Raw genomic sequence first — 27,407 nt, 5'->3', positions numbered from 1 at the left:
CGGCGCTCGGCCGTTGCTGCCTGCCGCCGCTTGGAGTTGTGGCAGGCAGCACGAGCTGCGCGCTGCCGGTCCCCGGCGCCCCGCCTCCCGAGCCTCCTGTCAGCACCGCCGCGCATGCGCGCCGGGCGCATTCCTCTCGCTTCCCTGCGTGGCTGCCCCGCTGCAGCCGGGCCCGGGCCGCTGCCGCCGCCGGTACCGGTACCGCCACTGCCACCGCCGCCTTGTCCCGCGGGACGGGAGGGGGCGCAGGCGGGGAGCGGGCAGCGGGGGCGGCTGAGGCGGGGCGGGTACTGAGGCGGGGGTCGCGGGCCCTGCTCGGCCCTGCCGTACCCCGCCCGGGGGGCGCCGGGGAAGGCAGCGGCGGCGGCGGCATCGGCATCATGTCGGCGGCGGGCGGCGGCTCCTGCGGACCGGGCGCCGCGGGCTGCGGTGGGGGCGCGGGCGGGTCGGGCTCGGGGTCGGTGGCGGGCGGCGGGGTGTCCATGTTCCGCTGGCTGGAGGTGCTGGAGAAGGAGTTCGACAAGGCCTTCGTGGACGTGGACCTGCTGTTGGGGGAGATCGACCCCGACCAGGCCGACATCACCTACGAGGGGCGGCAGAAGATGACCAGCCTCAGCTCCTGCTTCGCCCAGCTCTGCCACAAGGCGCAGACCGTGTCCCAGATCAACCACAAGCTGGAGGTGAGGGGGGGGCGGGGGAGGCCCCGAGACTCCGCTGGGACGGGACGGGGGTGGTGGCGGTCCCGGAGCGGCTGTCGGGGCCTGGGGCCGGGCCCTGCCCCCGGCGGCGGCGGGAGCCCCTCCCGTGCCCCCAGCGACCGGGGAGGGGGGTCAGCTCGGCCCCACGTTTCGGGGAGCTGCGGCTGGCCGGTCCCGCGGGACTGGGGCCCGGCCCTGCCCGTCTGCCGGTCTTGATGTCGGTAGTGTGGGCATGAGGCCCTGCGTGCCAAAAAAGTTCCCTTTGATGTTGAAAGCGGCAGTCTTGAGCAACAGATGCCGCTGACGGCTCTTCTGTGCGCTCTAAGTCTCCGGTGAATTTGGAAAGCCTTTTAGAAACGGGACAAAGAGATGCGGTTGAGATGCATAAATCTTCTAGTCAGTCAAAATGAGGATGTTATTTCTGCTTGAAAGTAGATGAAACAGAAAAACGGCTTGGGGATGTCCCATCACTGGAGTACAAAGGGACAGAAGGAACTTTGACAGGTCCTCTCATCCCTCCATACTCCGAGGGAGATCAGATAGCTCTCTGCCAAACTTAGGGTAAGAAAATTAATAGGTGAGGTTGCATGTTCTGTGAGAATAAGTGTCCATACTGTTGGAAAGTTTTCTTCATGCCTAATCCACAATTTCAGTCATGGTGGGAAGAAAGAAGCATCAGCTGGAGCCAAGCTGGCTGGTGCTGATGCTGCTCAAGAGGCAGGGCTGCAGGTCCTGTCGCTTGTGCAAGAACTGGAGCGTTCAGGGAGGAGATTCTGGTCATTTTATAACTGTCCAACCTGAGTCATCTTGGGTTTAGTAGGTGATGTCATTTGTCTTGCCCTTGATAGGTGTGGATGTTAACTGTCCTTTTGTCTGTCCATTACATATTAGAAGGCTGTTAATCTGTCTTCCCACAGTTAGCTTTTCCCTGGGCTAAAACCTTCAGACTTCTTTAGTATCTCTTGTAGACCATGCTTTCTAGTGTTGAATTGCTTGTTCCACTCACTTTTAAATATATGGGAGTAAGGGGAAAATGTTCTTCAAAACCACGAAGATAGGTGCTTTGTAAGAGCTTCAATGGACAAGTAAACCACAGAATTCTGGACAAAGTTCTTTCTGTCCTTTGTGCTATACTTATTATAATAAAGGATCTTAAGAATCTTCAAAGAGTAACCTGCTCTTCTGAAGGTCTGCCCTCCAGCAGGAAGTGAAGTAAGTAAATTGGCTTTGGTTTTAATCAGGTTTCTTCCTGGTATAAAGACATTGTTATGCAAAACAATCCATAGAGTTTAACAGAGGAACAGGCTATTTCAGAGCAGAACAAAGACCTATTAAAGTAGGCACTTATTTTCCTTGCAGTCTTTATTTCACCGGAATGCTTGCTTTAGCGACGTTTATGGTATTCTTTGTGTTTATATTGCTATGCTGTTGTACACATTTTAGTATTGGGTATGTAGATATACTATCAACCTATACAGTAGGCTTAATTTTGTAGGCGTAGTAAAATAAGATTTATGAGTTTATAGTAGACAATCAGTATTTATTGCATGTTACACTGGGTGGTGGGTGTTGTGTAGAGACTTGTAAAACAGATGAGTTTTCAGGTTATTTTAAGAGAGTGAGTAGATGCTTGGTAAATATTTCTTTGAAAAGTTGTTTCAAGCTTAAATATTTTGAAAGGAAATGATAAAACTTGGGTTCTGAAAGGTATTTTGATATCTAATTAAAATCATCAGGGACACCTAAATAACTAAAGATCTGTGCCTCAATCTCGAATGAGTTGAAGAGCAAAAGAGGAGTTAGTAGTTGTACTTAGACATAAACACTAATTATGCAATTACATGAAGTAATTGTTCGATAAAAACCATCCTGGGAGTCCAGAGTGGGTGCTTTAGAAGCGAATAAAAAGTCTTTTGTTTTGTGAAATATTTTTATTACTGGTACTAGTATTAGGCCCCATACCTGTAAAGGAGTTTTCATCTTTCAAATAGACCTTTAGAAGGTTATAGTATTGTCTGGAAGATTGTTAATTTTAGGACCTCATGATTATTACAGTCATAAACTTGAAATGAAAACTGCCATTTAATATCTCAAAAAGATGGAGCTGGTCTGTTGAGAATGACTGTCTCATCTTCTTACGTGCACAGATGTCTAGTCAAAAGCCTCGGTGTCTGAAATGAAGGATAAAGTTATATCTTTTGAAAGAAGTCACTGATGTTAATATTATATTAAAATAATGAAGTTAACATTATTATGTTAAACTAATATCCAAATCCTGGAGTTTAGGATGTGATCGGTGGGTTTACTTTTTTTTTGTAATGCAAGTTACTGTATTTCATATAACTTTTGACATTGCAGTGATTTCTTAATAGCTGACAATTGTAACTTTAGAGTGCTTGTACATTTTAATACAAAGCTGTCATCACATTCATGAAAGTGTCATTAGTCATAGTTTACTTGGGTATGAACACTTATTCAAGCCAATAAGTTAAATCCATCTTCAGAAATATGCCTCTGTTTGGATTAAAATAATACTTTGAATGTGTCAGTGGCTGTTAAAAGCTAACAGTTTGCTCCTGAAGTTGTGTGTCTGCTGTTGTCTTACTGAATGAGTGACAGAATTTCCTAAAGGAAAATCAAATTAATAATAAAATTTTGAATATTATTCTGTTGTTTGTGGGTTCCATTTCCTTGACCAGAATTGTTGGGTGTTATAATATTACCAACAAAAGTAAAGAAATGCTGTTCAGACTTTGATTTATCGACTTTATCAGCTTAATATGCATTCTTTGATTGATGCATTTGCTTTTAAGAGGCACACCTTAGTTGGTTTGGTGGATGGAGGTTCCTGCTGTGGGGCTTTGGTGCAAAAAATGTTTTGGCATCATTGATGTATACCTACTGCTAGAGAGATGAGTCTAGGTAAAATATTGCATGAGGGATGTTTCTGAATAGTGAAAGAAGTATTCCAGGAAGATGGTAGTTTCCAAAGAGGGAGTAGTATATCGCCTGTTCAGGGGTAAGTTATTTTTAGAAGGAACCTGAAGGAATGCAGATGCACAGTGGATATATGTGGATACATTTACTTGTGCTTTAGGGTAGTGAAAGGTTATAAACATACTACTGTGCTAATCACATTTGCAGTCCTTAATTAAACAGTAGGGGAGAAGGATTTGTTTTTGTATTTTTCCTTCTGGTCACAGTAGGACAGAGTTGAATTAAGTAGCTTATCAAAGAGGAAAAAAAGTGTTAGGTGACAGAAGCCACCGTCTTCTCTGAGATCAGCTTCACTTCAGTGTGAACAAATGAAGTGTATCTTGATGGAGGACAGTAAGGGTGTCAGGCTGTTAGAACAAAAGGGGATGACAGCCATTTTAAGGGAGAATTTTTGTGATGCTCTGTCTCTCAGAAAGCATTATAAATCGGCAGATGCAGGCTGGCAGTCAGTCCCTGAGATTTCAGTAGATTTTTGATTGAGAGGAAGTTCATAGGATTTGTTTTTACTGTTTGACTATTGAGGTGAAAAAATTAAATGATGCTGAGTGTGACATTATCTAAATGTCCATTTCAAAAAATAGAAGTTCTGTATAGTACAATTTCATAGAAGTAAAAGTAGGTCAATGTGCCAGTAAAAACTGAGCTTGACTTCAGCTCTGGCACTTTGACTGTCAATCTGATTCTGTAATTTTAAATGAACAAGCTAGAAAGGAATGTCTGGTAGAGCACACCCTGTGTCTTGGCAGTTGTGTAAAGCCAACATACATGCTAAAGTTAAGGAAAACATTTAAGTGTGTGTCTAAGTTGTTAATCGCCTGTGTAGTTTTATGTCCTTGGTGAACTTGGAATCAGTTGGCAGATTTAGAGGAACATGTTTCTATAAGCTGAATTCTTCTGTGAGAAACTTGTTACTGTATTAGCTAAAGCATATGCAGTGTTATGCAGGTAGTGTGAATATCCCTATAAAAAACAAACAAACAAAACCAAAACAAAACAGCTGCAAACCGAAACCCCAAAAACCTAAACGTATGTGGTTTTATGTGCTCGGTGACTTTTCATATAGTGTGCAAGTCCATCTTATGGAGCGCACTGCAGAATTGTAGTCCTGCTTTGTTTAGCGGTACTTTTTAAACCAAGATAGGACCTTCTTATGAGGGTCTATTTGGATTTTTTCCCTCTCTCTCCTTTGCCTTGTAGCGAGAAATGCACCCGTTGAAGACCAAGATATTTCTTTGCCCTGTGACAGATGTGTCTATAAAACTGGGAGCATAGTTACAATTACTTCATAAGAAAAGTACATTGTTGAATTTTTTCAAGTACCACAAAAATTTCCAGTATTTACCAAGATGTTATTTTATTAATTACACTTTTAACTCTGAACACTTTTTCTCTTTTGGAATAGAAGTCTTGTGGTACTAGATAGAATGTGGTCTTTTGGAAAATCAGTTGAATGAGATTTGATCCAGCTAATTTCATATCCCAAAATGTGAGAAGTTTTCAGATATTTGGGAAGTGGAAGTACAGGTTTACATAAATTTTCTAGTTGGCTTATATACTAAATTGTTGTTAGTTTGATACATGTAATTTCTCTCACAATAATTGCACCCTTTTTGAAGGGGTCACATATACTTAATTCATATTTTCCTATATCAGAAGCTTTGGAATTCTGTACAAGTTTAGCTTACTTTAGTTTTAGTCAGCAGGTAGTAAAGTGTTTTCTTTTCTTCTGTCTCATTTGGTGGGAGTTGCCAAAGAGTAAGTGATAGGGAACCAGTACTTTAGTCTGTATTTCTTAATTTTATTTGCCAAATTCTGTTGCATAGCTAGTATGACTTTCAAAATAATGGCAATAATAAAACTACCAATAAGACTTCTAAAAATGGATTGTTTCTTCTTAATAAACAAATAGAAGCATAGGCAGTCTGAAAAAAAAGTCTTTGTGAGGCAGACAGAGATTTGTCAGTGGCAGCAAAGTGTACAAGCAGTGATTTAAAAGAAATATATAGAATTTGTGCTTCTGTGAGTAGGTGCAAACAGAACGATACAGTCGAATACAAAGTAAAACAGTGGCAAGAAACAGTACCTAAAGCAAGGTGAAAACAATAACAGGTTGCTGCAGAAACAGGTATTTTAATGATGGAGATGAAAAAGATCAGTGACTGGCATATAAATGGTTGGTGTATACATTTATGTAAATGGCAAGCAAATTTTGAAGATGCTCTGCATGACCTCTTGTTACCTTATGTTTTAATTGTTGGGAGGACAAGTGTGCAAATAATTACATATTCAGAATGGTCTTCAGCAGTGGAGATAAAGTATGAATGTTGTTTTGCATCCTTCTAATGTACAGAGCAGCCTTCTGAATGTTTTGTCAGGCATGGAATGGAATCTGAGAAATGGAGCAATTCATTCGTAGATGTCTCATGTACTTTTTGTCTGTATGGGACATATTAAAGGTGGACTAAATTAATTAATGATTAATTTGTGTGTTGAGTTTCCTATGCTGCATTTTTACCAAGACTGCCTACATAGCTCCACTACTGTAGTGTTCATTTAGGGAGTTAGTAGTCATAAATTTTGTCATTCAGGTTCTTATTAGCCACATGATAAAGATCAGTTTGCTAAATTTAAAGCTTTAACTAAAAACCTGTCACACATTTCCTTTCTGAGGTCATAATGATAATGAAATAAAGGCTTTTAATTTCACTTAAAGATTTTTAAGTACAGTCTTTTAAAATAATTTTTTGAAACAGGCAGACTGTTTTTTGAAATAGTAATTTTCCTTACTGACAAGTGGTAAGCACTTTTCAGCTGTGTTGAAGGTGGGGTTTTTTTAATCAACAAAAGTCATGGTCCCAAGTGTATCATTTATTCAGAAGCTCACATTTTGTACAGTGCTGTCACATCGTTTAGGTTTGTGAGGAGCACAGTGAGATTAATAGGGCTCTGATCTGTTTCATGGTTTCTCATTCAAACCAGTCCATTAAACTTAATAGGCTTGTGTGAGAAATTGCAGCAAATGCTGCTTAATAGGCAGGAAGAATCAAATAGTCAAGGCTGAGGAAGGGTAGGGCGTTCTTGTCTTTTTGAGAGCTGCAGTCAAAGTGCTGAAGTGACACTGGTGAGATAATGGAGACAATCCTTTCTTCCAGTAATTAGAGAAACATAATACTTAGAGTTTCGGATGCTTCGCATCTAGGGGCTGATGCCAAAGTAAGGGGTTCCCGTGAAAACTTATTCATATGTGGGCTGCGTGGTTCCTAACTGTGTGCAACAGGCTCTGTCGTCGTTGAACCAACACTGCTTGCGTATCTGGTGTCTCTGAGTATGTTTAGGCCCCAGGCTCTAGGAGCTACAGCAGTCATGTTCTGAAAAATTGTTTTCTGTCCTGCAGTTGTGTAATGTTATGGGAACACTTGGGAATAATGATTTCGTTGTTTGTAAAGCATAATTAGGGTTGGGTTTTTTTATACCTACTTTTGCCTTTAAGTGACGTGTGTCTTTGAAAAAATGCCCCCCAAATGTAATGTTAAGCAAATATGCTAGTGTCATATCTTGATATTTGTATTGCTTTTTTGTGCATGTACTTGGCCAGAAGCCACAGAATAGTTGCAGCATCGCAGTGTGCTCTGTTGTGTTTCATGATCCTAGATCCTTCGGCCTTTAAATCAGAAGGTTAATAGTCCTGATCAGGAATGAATGTTTATGTACTTATAAACACATATGTCGGTAAACTCTCTGGAGTCTAGGACAGATTACATGGGGAGATGCTGCTGAAGAAGTAAAAACACATCATATACTTTATTTGTCTATGCATTTTGGTTTGATCCCATGGCAAGATTTATAGGGACCTCCCTAGTACAACTAGCTATTAAGAATGCATATACCAGAGGTGTTTTATTGGTAACAGAATCAATGGAGCTTGTGAAATCTTGCATCCTACTGGTTTGTGGGGAATGATTTGTCCTAATGCAAATGCTGAGCACTTTCTTGAGTCACCAATTCAGACACTCTCAGTTCTCTCCCATATCTGTGAGTTTCCGCACCACAGCATCCTTGCCTCTCCATCTACCTATGGATTGGGTCAGTTGGCTGGACAAGAGGCAGCAGCACAGCCGCTAGCTCAAAACTGCGTGTGGTGCCTGGCCACTGCGCTGTTTGCTCTTGTCTCTGCGTGGGTTAAACAAAGTAGCTTAAGGTCTGTCTCTTCCTGCTTTTCCCTCCGTAAGGGCAGTAATCCATCACTCTTTCCTACCAAGCAGCTGTTTTGCACAAAACTTGTTTGTTGTAGGATCTTTAATCATGCACATCTTTACCCCTCTAATGGATTTGTTTGAATATCAAAAATTGATTCAATTCAAATCAGCAGGGAGGGAGGGTGAAATAGGGAGAAATGTACACATACAGATAAAATGATGGCACTAGGCTGCCTTGTTTAGGAAACTAAGAAATGATGAAATGTTACTAGTTTTTGTTGTTTGTTGTTTTTATTTTTATTTTTTTTTATTGCTAGTCTGCTTGTTGTGGGTGTTTCTTGAAGTCCTAGCTGCTGGCATCTAGAGATGATATGGTGGAAAAAAAATAATCTTTCATTTTAAAAAGACAGTTTTCAGACTTTTATGAGTTTAGAAGGCTTGGTATGAGAATGAATTAGGTGTATCCTAAAGGCCTGAAATGAAAGGAAAATGAAAAAAAATCCTTAAAGAATATTTGCTGCTTTAAAGGCATTTGAGTGCTTGGCTTATGAATTTTAGTCACTGGAGTCTGGAGGTATGGTGGATATCTTTGTACGAATCTAGTTTTCCTATGCTGAAAAAACTGTTTTCTAATATATCCATTATGCTTAGTCTTTCTGAGCTAGATACTGATACACCAAAAAGTGCATCATTACAAGCCTCAAAAAGTATTCGTTACATGTTGAGGGAATTCAGGTCGTCTTCTCATTCTTATTCCGCATGATGAATAATGCCGCTGCCTTGTCCTAGGATTATTCAGGCCTATGACCAGTTCAGCTTGGCTCTGTTTTGAGTCCTTATGTCTGAGCAATGGATAAGTCTTAGATATTTTCTCATCTCTATTAGCTCAAATAATGCAGCTCTTGTCTGTACTGCAGAAATAACTTCAATGACAGCTCAGCTCAGAAAATGAAAAAGCTTTTCCCAAAGCTAACACTTTCATTAGTTTATCTGACGATGCCATCTCTCTGTTTGCCCCCCACCCCCCTGCAAATGGTTTCCCTTTCAGTAGTGAGAGGTGGATTGTTTCCTGTGAACATGGTATCTTAGTCACCATTATCCCACTTCCTGAAGTTTTCTCAGTCTGTGTGTGCTCCCTCCGATGCTTTAGATCTCGGAGGTCGCGATCTTGTCATCTTCTGATGCCTCATTCAAGCAGTGATGGTTATGAGAAATGGTAACTTGTGGTTTTAGCATGCCAGCTGTCTACTTCCTGTTGTGCAGTTCTGTACACAAACACCTCTGTATTTGTACTTCATGTTACACTTATTCATAATTTCCTTCATGTATTTACACTGTAAGTTGTTCAGGGCAAGGTCCGCATTTTTATTCTTCATTATGTACAAATTGGCCATAGGATCTTTGAGTATGGCTCTGAGATCTTACAAAAATAAATTATTTTGTCTAGTTATTCTATCACTGTTCTATGAAAAATGTACAGGTGGATGAATAGTTAGTTCTTTTATGAGAGTTCAGACCAGCATATGAAAAAAAATAAGATATGATGCAAAATAATTTGAAGAAACCTCAGTGATGTTTGTTTTTAAGGCTCAAAGCCCCCTCTCTCCTAATGAAGAACACTGGTTAAGACTTCAAGAACTCCATGACTGTCAGTGCAATCAATCCCAGCATTTAAGCTGAAATTGATTATATTGACAGCTTAAAATACGATTTCACGTAAGATCATTTATATCAAATGCAACTTTTGCATAACTCATAACTGCTTGAACAGGAAATAAGAACTGCGATTAAAAATAGAAGGACGTTATGCCTGGACGGTTTTGTCTAAAGCTTTTTTTTAACTTTTGCAGTAATATTCTTGACTGCTCTGTGGAATAAGTATTTGTTGCTTAATGCTGTGATTTATTTTCTCTTGCATCTTATGGAAAAAAAGATTAATTTATGATTTCTTTAGTAATTTAAATTGAAATTTTGTTTTAGTTTTCATAGGTGTAAAGATCTCTGTGAATACAAAATACCTAGTATTTGGGCAAAATATGCCCAAAAATAGAGTAAATATTTATTTAGCCTTTTAAAACTTTTCTTCTAGTATGGTCTGTGTGCTAGATTGTTTGGAAGGAAAATATTGTGTTTTATTATTTGATCAATTTGACCAAGATATTTAATTAATTTGAATTGTAGACCTTTATTTAGAGGTAGCCTATTTATAGACAAATGGTCTGACTTCCTTTAGTAAAGAAGAAACTTGGTTATTTTCTTGTTGATTTCAGTAAGCTTTGGCTTCTGTTTTAAGGCCCAGACTGGGCACTTCCCATTGCCATTGGCACCAAATTCCAGTTATGGATCTTGGTCTGAGAAAAGTGTCCAAGGCTTCAGTGAGGCAATGGCAAATAAGCGCATCTCAAGGGGCAAAGAATATGAAGAAAAAAAGAGCTGTGCAAATTCTGTCTCTTGCATCCTGCCTGCTTGATTCTCCAGTTCTCTCTCCATCTGTGCCATAGGACTGGATATAGGTTTTCCTGAATAAATCATACTTCCATGAGTCACAGTCCAGTCCTGCTACTAACTGTGTGTTGCCTGGGGCATAGACTCACAAACGAGTTAGCAGAGAGAAACTAACGTGTTACCTTGCAGTGCAGTACTTGCTAATGTGGGATAATGGCTAATCTGCACAATTGTATGCTAGCCTAAATACAGACGAGTTCCTCTTTTGGCTGAATCAGCAAGTTACAGTTAAAGTTTTTGTTCTCTATTTGTTGTTTGGTGGCTCTTCATAATCTCTCCTAACTATGAAGCTCAATGGTCTCCTGTGGGTGGCTGTTCATTACTTCTGCCCCAGCTGGCTTCTCCACAAATGCTAGAGTTGTTGCAGGTGACCGTCAAAATACATGGCACCTCTCATTCGATAGTCTTGTTGGAAAGTAGGCGTGTTGGAAGGCATGGTTTTTACTGAGTAGCTTCCAAAACTGATTGTAGAGCTGTTGATTTTCCAGTGGTCTTTCCATATGATTCCTTTGTAACAAAGTGAGGGAATGTAGATAGAAGACAGTGCTAGTAAGAGTAATATAGAGGAGAATTAAGTGAGCTGGCCAAGCTGAGAGGGGCAGGATTTCTGTGAAATACTGTAAATATTCGTCAGCCTTTTTTTTTTTTTTAAACTATGAGTTTGAATGGTCTCTTTGATCCCTTTGGAGCATTGTGCATGTCGCAAAACTGATAGCTGTCGTTCTTCTGCTTTGTAATTTGCACAGGGAAATAACTTTTTTTTTAAAGCCAGAATTCTATTCTGTTCCTTGTATGCCATTCTCCACTAGGTGAGGCTGGACAATATTAAATTGGTGTAATTTATCTGTTCTGCCACTTTTTGCCTTTCCAGGCATTTCAAACTAGAATGGATGAGTGTTTGTGAGCCTAAGTGTATAAAAAAAAAAATAATAAAAGTTAGTATGTTAGCTATTGGTAGCTGTTTGAAAGGAGGAAGACATTAGTGGTCTTTTTAGGAGTACTACTGTTATACATTATACAATAATAATAATACCACCACCACCACCACCACCAAATAATAATAATAAACTAGAAGTGATATTGTCGTACATTATGTGAAACTGACTGGGTCAAACTGTGCCTTCATTATTAAGGTCTTAGTTACCTGCTCTGCACTAGATCATCACCTTATGCTGGTGATATTGGGTTTGGTTTTTTTTTTTCCACTACTTTAGTTCAGGTGTGTGTCTGCTGTCGTTTGAGGGTAGATAATCCATAGCAGAGATAATTTAGCAGTGGCTGGTCATTGAGGAGAACAATGCAGTTTTGTAAATAACCCATTGCTCTAAAGTTCTGTGGCTTTATGGTATTTTAAATATCATCTTACTGTAGAAGGCAATTTCTGCTTTAGAGTTCTGCAGGGGTTTACACGTTATTCAAGTTTTTTGTCATTCTAGTGGCTGGAAGGTAGAAATGCATGCAGCCCCATTCTTTGACAAAAAGTAAACGCTAACCTGGTCTGTTGAGGCTCCATCTAAGCGGACAGAGAGAGGTGATTCTGCTCTGTTCTGGGAGTCTGTTCTGAAATCAGCAGAGCTCAAGGGCAGGGTGTCTCCCACCCTCAGGTCCCATAGATGTGGGGTGAGGGAGCAGGGGCAGGAAGGGAGATCATTCTTCTTGGCAGCAGCGAGCTGGAGATTGGCTTGACCCATCTCATCAACTTGCACTCTAATTTAGGTGCTCTGAATCACCTCTGGAAGAGCCTGCTTATGTCCAATAGTTATGCTGGAAGCTTAAGGAGGCTGTCCATCTAAATTATGTACCTAAAGTTAGACCCAGTAAGTACTCCCCACTGATAGTCAACTCCTTCCTGCTTTTTCTTTTTTTTTTTTCGTTTTTACTGATACAGACCTCTTAAAGCAATGATTTATGTAGTTGAATGGGGTGATTGTTGGCTTGCAATTTGATATTCAGTGCAAATTTGAACATTAGTATAATGTTATTAAATTATCTAAAATACACTAATGGGAGGGGTTTTTCTGAAGAATCAGTGGCTTTTCTGTTTTGCTTTTTAGTTCCAACTTTTTGGAAGCAAAAATATAATCTGGGAATGTACCTAAAAATATTAAGCATGACAAACTCCCCTCCCCTGAGATCATTTTCTGTGGGTTTTTTTTTTTTTTTTGGCAAATAGTAGCTTTAAAGCTTATATAAATGTTTTTTGTATCTATATCTATACATATCTCTCTTATAAAATGCTGTTTGGACTTAAGGATAACAAGTAACATGGTAAACATGTTAGAACTTGTTCTTTTATTCTAGATACACATACTACGTGTAAACTATATTTAAAATGTTTCAAACCCACTTTTTAAAGAGTTAATAACTACTCCTGTTTTTCTATAAATGCATTTTAGGGGCATGTTAATTCATGTCTTCTGGTTTGTCCACCTCATTTACTGTTTCAGTTAAGCTGTTGATAACAGACCAATTGTAAATTGGGTTATTTGATTTCAGCATTTGTCATTTTACTTCGATCAATGTTTTTTAAATAAGATTTAATAATTTACAAGTTTTAAATTGTGTTTACATTGTTATGGTTACACACCCTACGTAGGTTTAATGCCACTGCCCTGTTTTGGAGTGGACATAAGCATTGTGTGCAAGGGAAAACACAGCTACTGTTACTTTCAGCAGCATGGTGGTTTGGCGCTGGATCTGTGGATGAATGGATTTGGTGGCAGCTGGGGAGCAGAAAAGCCTGCAAATGATCCAGTGCTTAAGTTGGGCTACAGAGGAACTTGTGACAGCATGCACTCTTACCTGTATTGCACCACGTATGCTGTATATGTACCAGCAAATGATGTATCTATGTATCACAGTTCTGGTGATCCCATTTAGTCATTGCTCTAATTACTATGATGGATTATATCCTCACAGGCACAGTTAGTTGATCTGAAGTCTGAACTGACAGAAACACAGGCAGAGAAGGCAGTACTGGAAAAGGAAGTGCATGATCAGCTTTTGCAACTCCACGCAGTTCAACTTCAGTTACATGCCAAAACTGGACAGAGTGTTGATTCTGGAGCTATTAAGGCAAAACTGGTGAGTATGGTGGCTTGAATGGAGATATATATTACACTTTTCCCTCTCCTGGCTGAAGTTCTTTCTTGGAAGGTGTGAACAAGCTGGTTACAAATTTTCACTTTAAAAATGTTAGAGAGAGTTAACGTTTTCTTTTTTAAATAACTTTTACAGTTGGTTGTTAGCAACCACTAAAAATAACATATATTACATCAGAATAATGAATAAGAATTTAAGCAGTTGTTTTTACATAAATGGTTTGTTAGTGGTTTCTTAAAGTAGAATAAGGAAATATTTTGGGGGTTTATATAGCTTTTCTGGAGACAGAAGTTGCAAAAGATAATAGGTTCCAACATACATATACAACCAAATCTTCACGTATCTTAAAAAAGCCTAAAGCGAGGTAAGTCTATTGTTTTTATCATAGTTATACTCTGATAAGGGTAAGAACAGGGTAGTTTTACTATGCAGAGAGAGGGTAGATGGCATCACAGTCCACTCTCTGTTGTCATTCTTTCTCTTTAAGAATGCTGCAGGCACACCTATGGTGCAATACATTGCTGCATGCAGCAGACTCTCATAAAAGGACTCGATAAGCCACTGATAATTTTGTACAATATGTTTTTTAGAAACTTAGACCTTTACAAAGCCCACCAAAAGTTAACAATAATTAATCTGTGTAATTATTTGGCATTGACTGATACCCAGAGTGTAGTCTGCCTTGTTACTAGCTACAGTGCAGATTCAGGCTCTAATACTGAGTCTTTGTAAATTAGAAAAGTAAAGTATTGTTGTATTGATTGTGATTTCTAACTGTTGGCATAAATCGAAGTCTAGCTCCCTGGCTGTTTTTAAAATTGCTTCACAGGTTGGTTGCAAATACCTAGTCCCAGCATATAGGGAACTTTAGTCTCCTCTGCTATTTTGTCCTGTTAGTTAATGTATAATAAAACATAGTAATAGGCTATAAGGCTTAAAGGCTATGTAGGCTAATCACTGAATAACAGGAATAACCCAAATTCTTCCCACTTCAGATCCCAAAGCTGTAACTGAATAAGAGCTATGCTTCTAGGTCAACGTACTGGCATATTCAATATAATAGTAGCATTTTCTGGATTGTCTGCACATAATTTATTCTGTATTGAATTACAGTTTAAACACGATGAAGTTTTTTCAGAGCTGTTAGTAATTTTTATGGCCCTATAAACAAGCATTAGTTAAATATCACCAGCATTTTGTAAATGTGAGGTTGCAGGTTTACATGTAGCATATTTTTTAAGCCAACACATCACTGTGAGTGATTATAGTCCCTGAATTTTATTAGTGAGGCTTAACTTCATTGACACAGAGAGTAATACTTCTAACCTTTTTTTTTTCTCCTTATCTTGTTATAAACATTTTCTAAAGATATATTAAATCTTCGTGCTGTTGACAGCAGTCTTTTTCCCACAGGTGACAATAAATACTTTTCACTTACATTGTTTCAGATTTTACCTGTGTTGAAACTGGAATTATTAACAGCCTAGACTGATACTGTCTCCTTAATTCCAGTTAGTTCCTCCTGTTTTATAAACATTGGGGCTAATCTTTTGAGTTTGCTTTACTTTACCTTTAGGGATTTCATAGCTCTAATGGAGAGAAACTCACTTTTAAACTGTTCTAGATACAGAAAGGTATAAAGGTCTGGGCAGTTTGAACAAGCAAAACTGAAGATGCTTGAATGGCAATAAAAAGGGAAGTTTGAGTTTTAGGTAAATAAAAACCGTGGTGCTGACATTCGGGCAGTCAGAAAGGCTCTGAGGGCAAAGACGGACTGTGTCAACATAATATGCGATGGGGAAGTAAAGTTCTGTACTAGTTAACTTCCTGCTTTTTTGTTAATGACAACCACTCTTTTGTATCTAAAGTACGAGTGTAGACTCAGCTTAAATGTATACTCTGCAAACTGTAAAGTTGTACATAGTGGTGAACTAAGATACCTTTAAATGTTTCAGATTGCTAAGCAATTGATAACATCAGGTAGTTTCGGCCCTTTTTATGAGTGGTCTATCTGCTTAGTCCACACATAACTTTTCTTTTTTGTAATAGTATGAAGTTGCCTATTGGAATTTTTTTCTTGAGTTTTGCAGCTGACATTTCTTTTTTGCTACTTCTCCCTGTCCTTTATGTCCCTCTTGTAATACATATTTTGTTATTCTTTCTGAAAGGAACAGTTGTTGTATTACAAAATATATTTTCTATGATACTTTCAGAATTGCTTTCATGCATTTCACATTATCTTGCTATTCTTTATAGAGATTCTTGTTATTTTAGGAGAAAGTATTCTTTTCAATACTACAATAAGGTTAAAATTTTAAGTAAGATTTTAATAACTTTCACTGCAAAATACCAAAATTGCTGCTAAGTACAATTATAGCGGTGTGCTTGTTTATGCCTTCTAATGAAGTACACAATCTGCTGGTAAATTTCTTTTGGAATAAGTAATTTATGTTGTTGCATTTTCTTGAAGTTCCTGTTGCCTGTTTCTCTAATTATGGAACTCTTTTCTTCTGTCTTAAGTCTGTCCTTTCTGTGGATGAAATGGTAAGTATGCTGATTGCCTTTTTTTTATGTTTAAGCAGTGCTTTTGTTTTGTGGAACAACTATATGTTGGCCTCAGAAACTGGCAAAACAGATCTGGCTTTTTCCTTCTTCCTGTCTGTTGGCAATATGCTGTGTAAAGAATTTCTTTTGCATTTTACTTTTCTGGTTTTGGTACCCTCTTTCCTAAATCTGTGTGTGTTTTATTTATTATATCTAATTTGGGGTGATATCTGTCTACTTGACATTCTGAAAGTTTATTATGGCAGTACCTCAAAAATTTTTAAGGTATTATAAAATTTCTAAAGCATAAACACTGTACACATCTATCAGTGTTATACGAAGTATTCATATATTGTATTTAAAAAAAAATCCTGTCCACTTTTTCTTGTTTTTTTCTTTTCTTGTTCTTTTTATGGGCATGATTTAATATGATTCATTGGCTTGTGTAACAGCCCAAAACATATAAACCCAATGATACATAGATATGAAGAAAAAGTGATGCAAAGTTAACTTTTATGTTTCGGTCTTTCACAGTGGTAGACTTGAAGGGTTTTAAAACAGCTTTTCCACTTTTATTACGTTATATACTTCATTATCATTGCTCAGCAGTTGCTCTCTGAAAAGCCACTGGATGGCTGACAGCTGGAAGCTTTGACCTTCAACACTGCAGCTGCATTTTTGGTTTGGTCATTTTTTAATATTACCAACAGAAAATACAGGTTTTCCTGTTTTGCAGAACCTGTGCAATACTATGAACACTAGAAAGCATGAAACGGTTCTGTAACTTCCTCAATTTTTTTAAAGATTTTTGGAGACTGGTCACATCTCATGACAGTCAGTCAAAAAAAGACATGTTCTTTCAGTATATCTTGAGATACTCTGTATTGCAAACCTTTGATTTTTCTTGGTGGTGATCAATTGGAGACAGTGCAGAGTAGCGTTAAGAATGTCTTCTGGGTGTAATTTTCCACCTCAGCCACAGAGTAATAGTCATGATAATGGAGAAAATAGGAAAACACCCAATTCTGTGGGATTACATCGTTCCTTGTGTTTTACGTATAACATTTAAAATGCATGACTAAGAGTTTTTGCACTTAGAAATATAACATTTGACTTTCTGTTTAAGTGATGAATCAAATTCAGAGAAAATAAATGGAAATTTTTATTCCTGAGAGTTTTTAAGCTGGCTACTTTGTATAAATACATTAAAGTGTGCTACATGGAATTTGCTAGGATAAGCAAATATCTTGAATCACTTCAGCAATTCAATTTTCTGGGGAGGTTGGAATTCTTCTCCCAGGGTATATCTTAGATATAGCACACAACTTGTACATCTCTAAGGTTTTTTCTGAATAGGAAATAGGGCAGGTACATTGTAACACAGTATTGGCAAAGATCTTACGAATTTTTAGTTTATTAATTTTATTCAATAAATAAATCATAAAAATATCCAGTGAGGAAGAAAATGGAGGTTTGGGTGTGAATAAGGTACTTTCATATGTCTGTCAAATTCTAGTCTTTGTCTTTTTATATTTGTCAACTAAAAGATGTTCTAAAAGTGGGTACGTACACAAACGGAGGCCTATACTGTTTAGAGCAATATTGGCAATACGTACATGGCTAACATAAGTGTTACAGCAACACTGTACCTGTATAGCGACTCTCCAGCTACTTGTAAAACAAGCGTTATGTCTGAACTGTGACCCTTCTTACAGCTAAAGTGTGTGGCAGAGGCAACACAGCGTGTTGGCACTCTTGAATTCTTGTAATTGCCCTTTGGCTACTGGCAGTAGATGTGAATTAAAATAGCCGAAGACAATCATAGTAACAGAGAAAATTGGTAAAATTTTAATAACTCCTATTCTTCAAATGTAGATTAGTCAAAATTCATGGTATAGGCGTGATCCTGCAGTGCAGAAAGAGATTTGTTGAAGAGTCGTATCACAAGACAGCCCTCAACTCAAAGACCAGAAGTCTTTGTGTGACAGGCTTTCTAACATGCATGCGCAGTCAAACCTGATCTGAAACCGGGTCAATATGGGAATTACAGGAAGTGAAATGCCAGCGATTTCAAGCAATCTTTGTGCCACTCCTTGTGAGCAGTATGCTAGGCAGTTTATGGCCAATATGTACCTACATGTAACGTACTCCATTCTTTTAACCTGACACAGATACTTAACAGATGAGGGACATGGTAGAGTCCATCAAATTCAGAGTTTCTGGCAAATAGCTGTGAATGCCTACGTATAACTATTGTGAAAATACCTCTCTTTGGAAGGACCAACCTTGCTTAATATCTCAAATGTCGTAATATCAGCCAGATTCATGGTTTTATATCCAGGCTTAGAACTGTGAATAAGCATATTCAATTTGATAACGGATTTGTCTTGCCAGTTCTGTCCTATCGCTTCTTTAGTAGCACCTCCTGGTTTTATTTGTTTAATAATGTAATTGGTACAAGTACAAAAAACACTTCTAAAGTATTCAAAATGTCTTCAGGACGGTGTTATGGTGAATTTAGTTTTTATTGCTATTTCAGTTGACAGACATTTTTAAAAGGGAACAGTAATAGATCCTGTGTGTCTACTCCTTTCCTAGTTTGCAGTGGGTTTCCCTCCCCCCCCCCCCCCACTTTGTGAAACGGATATAAAAAAAGATAGAAAATACACAAGTAATCAGATATGCTCTTAAAGTAGATGTTGTAGAATCGCAGTCTGAGTTGCGCATATGAATTCCTCTGACTCCAGTACTCGGGGTATTAGAAGATAATGACTATGCATTTTCTGTACATTTGAGATGGACCACTGTGGGAAATAATTCGTGTTTCCATAACTCTTTTTTTGTTGGGGGGGAAGTATGTTCCTTAGACTGGTTTTTGTGTGGGGTTTTTTGTTTAGTTGTTTTGGGGCTTTTTTTTTTTTAACAAAGCTATTTTGCACTAACTTCCCTTTTAAATTTCATCAGGGTAGGCATCTTCACGCATAGAATCTCTGGCTTTATTTTTGTGGTCTTCAGAGTCTGATTTGGAAATGCCCTTCCTTGGTCGGACATTTCTTAGTTGTTTGCATGAAAGTAATTGTCATTTTAAGGATGTATAGACTTAAAGAACATTTCATTGACATCTGGTTATATTAAAAATTCTATTAAAACTTGTACAGAATATTATAAAATTGAAATATTTAGTGCTTTTCACTTTTAAAATAATTCCCTCTCTCATTGTAAGAATCTTTCATTTGAATGCTGGAAAGAGTAAGGACGATGTCCAGGCTGCTTAAATTTTGCCACCTATGTGTGACAGGGAGAAGCACTGTTGCTTAGTTTCAGTCCCTGGGCTTTGAACCAGTATATGCATTTTGTTCTAAGGAGTTGTGTGTTGGATAAAAATCGTGTCAGGAGCACAAAGTTGGATGCAAGGCCTCGTCTCCCCAGAGGGGAGTATGCAAACCACTAGCTGCAGTGCCAGAGTCCCTGCTTTCATTTTTTTCCTGCATGCATGTCTGGTACACAGGAGAATTACTTCACATTGTGTGTGCAGAAACAGTAAATGCGCTCTCATTATTAACTTTGATAAAAGCTTTCAACTTCTTTTTTTTTTTAAGGAGAGAGAACTTGAGGCTAACAAGAAAGAAAAAGTGAAAGAAGCTCAGCTGGAAGCTGAGGTGAAGTTGCTGAGGAAAGAAAATGAAGCTCTTCGTCGACACATAGCTGTGCTTCAGGCTGAGGTTTATGGAGCAAGACTGGCAGCCAAGTATTTAGATAAGGAACTAGCTGGAAGGTACGTAAAGTCATTCCATGCCCCTTAGCATGAGATGTTTTTTGGTGTTGTTTTCTTCCTCTGCATCCCCAGAGGCAGGTCTAAAGTTAAGACTAAGTAGGAAAAGTCTCACATTTGCGGTTAATTTAACAAAAGGAAGAAACAAAAAAATCCCAGCAGTTATTACACTTGCACTAGTTGCTGCGTGACTGTGTCGTGTAGCCAGAGGAAGCGTATGAGTTGTGCAATGCATTGATTTTTCAATTGTAATATAGCATGTTGTTTTACTCTCTTTGCCATTATGTAGGGTCCAGCAGATTCAGTTACTGGGCCGAGATATGAAGGGACCTGCTCATGACAAGCTTTGGAATCAGCTTGAGGCAGAAATACACCTCCACCGTCACAAAACCGTTATTAGAGCATGTCGAGGTCGGAATGACCTAAAACGACCAATGCAAGCACCACCGGGACATGTGAGTTGACAAGATGAGCCATTCCTCCATAATTTCTAGCATTTGTGGAAAACAGATAAGAGTTATTCCTTTGTTTTTGTGACTGTTTTCACTTCAGTATTGTGTTCTTTCAAACGTCACCTCTAAATATATAATTCTTTGGTGTGCAGAAGGGACAGTTCCACGCTGATTAGCACGTCCCCATAAATGACCATGAAACATGATACAGTTCCTTCGACTTACCTAGGAACACTCAGTCCTTCTGAAAACTGAGCCTCTGCTATGTGTGTGTATAAATATGAATTTAACAGTATAATTTTGTTACCTAGGTTTCAAAATGTGGATCCTGCTTATTTACAAAAAACAGTAACAACATTTTTAGGATTAGATTGAACTGAAATTCATTTTTAAAAATTTTTTTAAAGGCCAGATGAATTGACACTCTGTAAAATAATTGAGTTGGATTTTTTTCCTCTAAAAGTTACTTTTTAAAATAAAACCTTTAAAAGGCATTTCACTGTAGGTAACCTTGGTAGATCTCACCCAACCTGGCACATGACCTGTTAAACACTCCAATGTTCAGTGCATAAAACCAAACATTTTCAGGAAAGTGCTTTACTTTGGTCTGTTCTAAATACCTTAGCTGGTCAGATGGATCTTACTGCTTATGATGCTGACTGCATAGGAAATATTCGTGGACAAATGTGTATGTGTGATTTTAAGGGTATGTATAATGGCAACAGCAGCAAAAAAAAAAAAGCCAAATTCCTTGATTTATTTAGTCTCTCTCTTAGTTTTGAGTTGAATGGCTTTTGGTATGGTTTGTTTCTGTTATAATAAAAATAAACGAGCAAGCAACCTCTTCCTTGTGACTATACTACATCTTCTATCATTTGGTTAGTTTTAAATTGCAGTTTACATCATACAACTTTACACAAAGGAATGCTGATCACTGCTGTAGTCCCGGATATTTTAGTATGTGGCTGATTTCCTTCCTTTGAGGTTAAGTTTTGTCTTGTGCATCACTCAGCACTTAAATAATAGAAATAATTATTCTCATCAGGAGAATGCATAGTGAGGAATCTTTTCTGATTTCGTACCCTGTCTGTAAAGGGGCTCTGCAAGTTTGTCCTGCCTGGAGCTAGTCTAAGGCTCTGTTACTGGTATACTGCCTGTATATCATTGGGGGGAAAAAAAACAAAAAAACAAAAAACAAACACCACCCTGAAATGCAGAAATGCCTCACTTCTTGGTTCACACATCTATATTTATGGTCTGTCTTTTTTTTTTTATCAAACTAGGATCCTGATGCCTTAAAGAAGAGTCAAGGTGTTGGTCCAATCAGAAAAGTTTTGCTAGTTAAAGAAGACCATGAAGGACTAGGAATTTCAATCACAGTAAATACTTGCATTTATTTTCCATGACGCAGAAGAAGCAATTTAAATTTGTATTTTTGCTTCTGTAAAATAGATGGATCAGTGAATGTATTGTTAGAACTTACGAAAAAAAGCAAATCCATTGCTGTGGTCATAGCACTTGAAGGCTCATTTTGATAGATTTGGAAATAGGTAACTGCTACTTTATGTAAAACTTAACATTTCAACTTATGTTTAGGGTATAGACACTTCAGCAGATTAGCCAGTGGTGAATTTCAGGTGTGGTAAGCCCATAGAAGAGCAGAAACAATCCTGAGAACTAACTTACAAAGCTTAGCTGTTTTGATTGTAACTTTTGTTTTAAAGTATCAGTATTGGCATCTCACACCTAAAATAAGCTGTATTAACTTTTTTAAAACAGATTTTGAAAATTCTGACTATTATGCTTTAAATATGAATATTGTTTCTTGCGGGTCAATATGGTGCCCGATATGCTTTTTTAGTTAGGTTTTGATGTTGTCTCACGAGCTTGTATATGATTTTATACTATTGTTACTATTTGGAATTGTCTCCTCTGACTCTTTGTGAGTATAAATTTGAAATTTGTCCATTCTTTTGTGGGGAGGATAATTAAGGGAGTCATCTCAGGCATTCTTCTCAAGCATTCTTTTTGTCTGAAGCATGCTTTCTAATTCTCTGTAGTAAAAGTTGAAATAAGCACTTTAAGAGCAAATAACCAGAATGTTGATTTTATGCTAACGGCCATCTCAGTCTACTTTTCCGTTTTTTTTTTTTTTTTTTTTTATAGGGTGGGAAGGAGCATGGTGTTCCAATACTGATCTCTGAAATCCATCCTGGACAACCTGCTGATCGATGTGGAGGACTGCATGTTGGTGATGCTATTCTGGCAGTAAATGGAGTTAATCTGAGAGACGCAAAACATAAAGAAGCTGTAACTATTCTTTCCCAACAGGTCAGTTGGAACCTGTTATGCATAGACACATTTAGGTGCTTCCTGTGTTCTGCCTATTGAATTACCTTGAACTTCAATGTTTTCTGTTAAGCACAGCGTTATGCTAAGCTACAGTGATTCCTGAAGCTGTATCACCTTACACTTAAACCTCTTAAGTCTTGCAATTTAAGGAGAAAAATGCTGGGTCAGTACTGCTTCAGTTAAACCCATGTGTTGACTAATGATTCTTCAGTAAGGCAGATGGAAATTAGCTTGTTACATTGCCCCACAGAAATAATTAGTTAGTGACATACATTTTATTCTTTTATGACTGGACAGCTGCAGCCAAAAAATGTTTTTCGTATGCTTTGTGGTCTAGAATTCTCCTGCCTTGCTTCCCGTTTTCAGACAGTTAACTGGTGCATGTAATTTATCAGGAACCTTACACATTGAACAGTGACTCCTAATGAGTATTGGCATGTAACTAAGAAATTCAGGTAACTTTGATAAATCTTAGCTGTAGAGCTGTACTACTTTAGTTAGTAAACAGCTACATATCCAAAATATTCAACACAACTGTAAATATGTTTACAACAGTAAAATGTATTTGTTTTGCTAACCTAGCTCATCTCAGTAATCCTGTTACGTAGCTGTGCAGTAGTAAGTAATTTTGTAATTTTTGTTGCATTTTAGAGAGGTGAGATTGAATTTGAAGTAGTGTATGTTGCTCCAGAAGTTGATTCGGATGATGAAAATGTAGAATATGAGGACGAGAGTGGACACCGTTACCGTTTATATCTTGATGAATTGGAAGAAGGTGCAAATTCAAGTTCTAGTAGGAAAGATGCAAATGTGGACGTCAAACCCTCACAAGGTAAACCTTATTAAATGTGTTACATGCAGTTTAATTCTCAACGTGCAAACCAATTTCTGGAAAACACTGGGGTTTTTTTAGTTGTAAAATTAATCTGCTGTTAATTCAATTAACCTACTAGTAGGCTGTCAGCTCGGTTGGTTGGTCCCTCACTTATTGGCCTGGTTTACTTAGGTACAACTGAATTAACTGAATTAATGGGGAGGGGAACGGGGGACGGACAGGGACACGATGGACACACACACACACACACAGTATGATCACCTTTTCCCTAAGGCTGAAATTCAGATTTAATCTTTTCTTTTCCTGACTCTGGTCTAGGAGTAGTTAATTCCCCTTAAACTTTATGTTGTGGCCTTCTTCAAATACATTTTTTTTAGATTAGAGAGGTATAGAAACAGTTTCTGGTTTTCTTCTCATATTATGTTCTGCTAAAAGCCTATTAGCTCTTATTGCAGTAGTCATTTTGCACACTTCCTGAAATAAGGCTCACTGATCTGTCCTTCCCAAGATTACTTCTCTTCCCTAAATAAAATTTGTTTTTAACTTGCAGTGTTTGATAAGAAACAAGGTATTGATGGACATGAAAACGGAGACCTGGGGAATTCAGTTGAAGCTCCGTTAGAAGACACTGCACACAAATTAACCCGTTCTGCTGAGTCTTTATCCTAAACACAAACAGTAAAACCTCAACTGGACAGATCCCATCTTTGGGAACAACGGATAATCAATATTGACTGCTCCAAGTTGCATATACTAGTGTAGGTTGTAAAAGGGTGATTAAATGTCAAAGGGAACTGTATTGCTGTTGCCTGGAAAGAAGGCGGTTACCTCAGGGCTTTATTGTGAGCAATTCTAAATGTGGAAACCTGTCTTTTGCGTGACACACAGTAGTTATCTAACACATGGCATGTGAAATGAATTTCTTTCAAAATAAGCACCAAAGCATGGGATTTCTAAAAAGGATAATCTCAATACATTCAATTTTTAATCTCATTGATGTCCCCAGGGAAGTAGAATAAGATGTGGCCAGCTTCATTTTGACCCTTTGATGTTTTAAAGGGACAACTGATGTTCAGTTTGGCATGAAAGGAGCTTTAACTCTAGTGGGATGAGGGGGGGAATTGTATCATTGCATCCTTTAATTTTGTACCTAAGATTTTTGAACTGTAACTTTTAAAAGAAAGCTTTTTTTTTTTTCCCCCCTCAGAATAGGAAACAGAGCTTTTATTTGAGCAAAGACCATCAAAACCTAAATGGGACAGTGGAGTACTTGCTAATCATGATCCTTTAGCCCATGGTCATTTTACGAGTGGGATTTTTGGCATTGTTGTTTGAATGAATTCACTGCCAATTGTTCTGCTTGAAACTTGCTCCAAAAGTATTTAAACAGATTATTATGGGATTTTAAAAGCAAAATTATTTTTAAAAATGCTCACAGTTATGTGGGCCCTTTGGTATTTTTTCTTTTCTGAGCATCATCAATTTGGCGTTCATTCTTGAGTGGGTATGGTTACTGCTAATGCAGAGTGGTTTGACTTTGGTCATTGTTAGCTTGACCTTATGAAATGGTGAGTGCTTTTGATGGGTACTGAACATATTCATTTCACATAAAAATAATCTTTAAAGAGTTGAAAGTTGAGTGCACAGTACTTTACAGGAGGTGCTGAGAATCATCCAGTGTCTGGCCTTACCTGTGTTATGGCAGTCATGTTAACCTGTAATTGTCGTGCTGTTGAAACAAAATGTTACTCCTTTTGTAAGAGCAGCGTATCTTAAAATAGCTTTTAATTGGTGTACATCTAAAGGCCCATGGCAGGCTGCAAATGGGAATGTTGAGGACAGTTTCTTGGCCAGTTTCTCACACTCCATTTGTAGATCTTTTGGTGAAGTGCAGCACTCTCCACATGCAGGCTCTACATTGTAATCACATTTATTATTTCAGCATGCAATGCCGGCTTTCCTGTTCACTGCTCTGCAGGCTGTTGTACTGTAATGTGAAAAGATACGGTTTTGTACATTGAGAGAGGAACTAATGTGAAAAGACATCTTTGCAAGTGTTACTGTGTAGGATGTACATACATAAGAAAAAACCTCAAAGGCCTTTAGAGTAACATCAGCTAATCTTACATTCTAAATTGTGATGTAGAACACAGTTACTTGTCTCTCCTAGGAGCACTATATATATATGTTTATAGAAAAAGCCTAAAAATGTATATACTTTATTCAAAGATTTTGCTATTTATAAATCCCTTAACTTTGCTATTTACATGATCGTTTTGTGTGTGTGCGCGCGCGCGCGCATGAGTTCCATTTACTCAGTGGAATAACATTATTTGATTCGTTTTTTTATAAGAGTCCTTGTCATACAGCATACTGTTGAAGGTTTTTAAAATAGTCAAAGCTGTACAGTTTTCATCAAACAGAAACTAGTATTTAAAAAGAAAGCTGTGTGAAGAAGAAACAGGGCCCCAGGCATGTTTCTTTTTCTGAAGCTTCAGAAACTTGAGGACACATTGGTTTTGTGTTAGCAGATAAATCCACTGCCATAATTTTGCATCCAGATTTGTTTTCCCCAGAGTTACTCGAGCAGAGTGTGCTCTGAAACTGTCTGTGGCCTGGACACTCAAAGGCCTCTCTGTCAGAGAGAGGATAGTTCAAAGCCAAGTAGCGATGATCTTGTCTTTGAAGGTCACTGCTGTAGGACGCCTTGCTTCGGTTGCAAGAAATGAGGCTCGTCCACCTAGTCTAGGAACTTCTTAAAAAGGCATTAAATTTGCCGGTACAGTTTCCCTTTATTTGAGGGGAAGGTGACATTTTTAATTTATTCATTCGTCCTTCCTTCTTGGCACTCCTTATTTTCCACTTAGTGCTTTCGATCAGTTTTAGCCTGAAGTGGGAGAATGTTTTTAGAGTTATTTTCCTAACATTCCTTGTCCACCAGTTTTTCATGATGCTGTGCTCTTTTCTTCATCTGCTGGAAGTTGCTGGACCCTTTCTGTGCTCTTACTTTGTCTATTTTAAACCTATACGTGGTATCAACAGAAGGCACAGTTGCTGAGGAAAATTAGTAGACGTAGGCAAATCAGGTTAGCAGTAAATTATCACCAGATTTCCTTCCCTGCAGGTTTTATAATCTTTGTTTGGAAAGCCCTGAATGGGAGGATTTACTCAGACACTGTAGTCTGTCTCCATGTACTCAATACTTCCCTTCAAGCTGATTTAGCATACTGGTTCCTTGTAGTTATACTGAGATGCTTAGATATTAATATTTAAACTGAGAAAAGTTTTGCAAGTTGGGATTTCCAGATTCAGTAGACAAGTGTGTACTCTGCCCTTTGTCAGTAACTGGAAGACTCAGTACTGCTGATTCCCAGAGATTGAATGAATTAGACTTGGAAGAATTTCCGAGGAAACTCAGTATTCAGGCTTCCTTTTTATTTTCTAAAGTGTAAAACGGTTTACTTGTGTGTGTATATATATTTTTACTTAAAATAATATTCTAAAAGAATTTTGCAAATTTTTTTTAGTAGATAATTCCTTGCCTATTAAAAAAATCTGCAGTGAGACAACTGTATTTTAAGCTGAAGGTGGACAGTGTTTGTGGGCATCTGGGACCAATGTTAATTAAGAGCATGTAAGTTAAGGAAACTGCTTTATGGCAATAAATTTAACTCTGATCAAAGGCTGTATGTAGTATTTCCTTTGTAGAAGTGTATTCTTGGCGGCGAAGAGGGTTTGTATCTGTCTCAATATATGTCAATCCACAGTTGTATCAAACAAAATTCAGGTGTTTATTGAATCTGTCCAAACATCATTACATCGTGGTTTAATCTCGTTTCTGTAGCAGATAGAACACTTTGCAACAAATGTATGCATCTAGTTAAGATGAATATAATATATTTTTATTAGCCTGTAAATAAATATACTCTTCTGCATTGCAGTTACTTCACCTAA

At 38.2% G+C, this 27,407-nt stretch overlaps 1 protein-coding gene across 1 annotated transcript; it reads left to right on the top strand.

Moving 5' to 3' along the window:
• The first annotated feature begins 125 nt into the window (after window positions 1-125).
• Window positions 126-27,407, top strand: GOPC (golgi associated PDZ and coiled-coil motif containing). The gene is made up of 8 exons (XM_075087511.1): window positions 126-680; window positions 13,316-13,480; window positions 19,642-19,817; window positions 20,104-20,269; window positions 21,550-21,645; window positions 22,433-22,597; window positions 23,270-23,450; window positions 24,004-27,407. The coding sequence occupies exons 1-8, from the start codon at window positions 381-383 to the stop codon at window positions 24,120-24,122; spliced, it is 1,368 nt and encodes a 455-aa protein (XP_074943612.1). The 5' UTR covers window positions 126-380; the 3' UTR covers window positions 24,123-27,407.

This window comes from Phalacrocorax aristotelis, chromosome 3 (genome assembly GCF_949628215.1).
Source record: "Phalacrocorax aristotelis chromosome 3, bGulAri2.1, whole genome shotgun sequence".
Classification (NCBI taxonomy): domain Eukaryota; kingdom Metazoa; phylum Chordata; class Aves; order Suliformes; family Phalacrocoracidae; genus Phalacrocorax; species Phalacrocorax aristotelis.
Note: the sequence above shows the minus strand (reverse complement) of the source record. Positions and strands in the feature narration are given on the sequence as shown.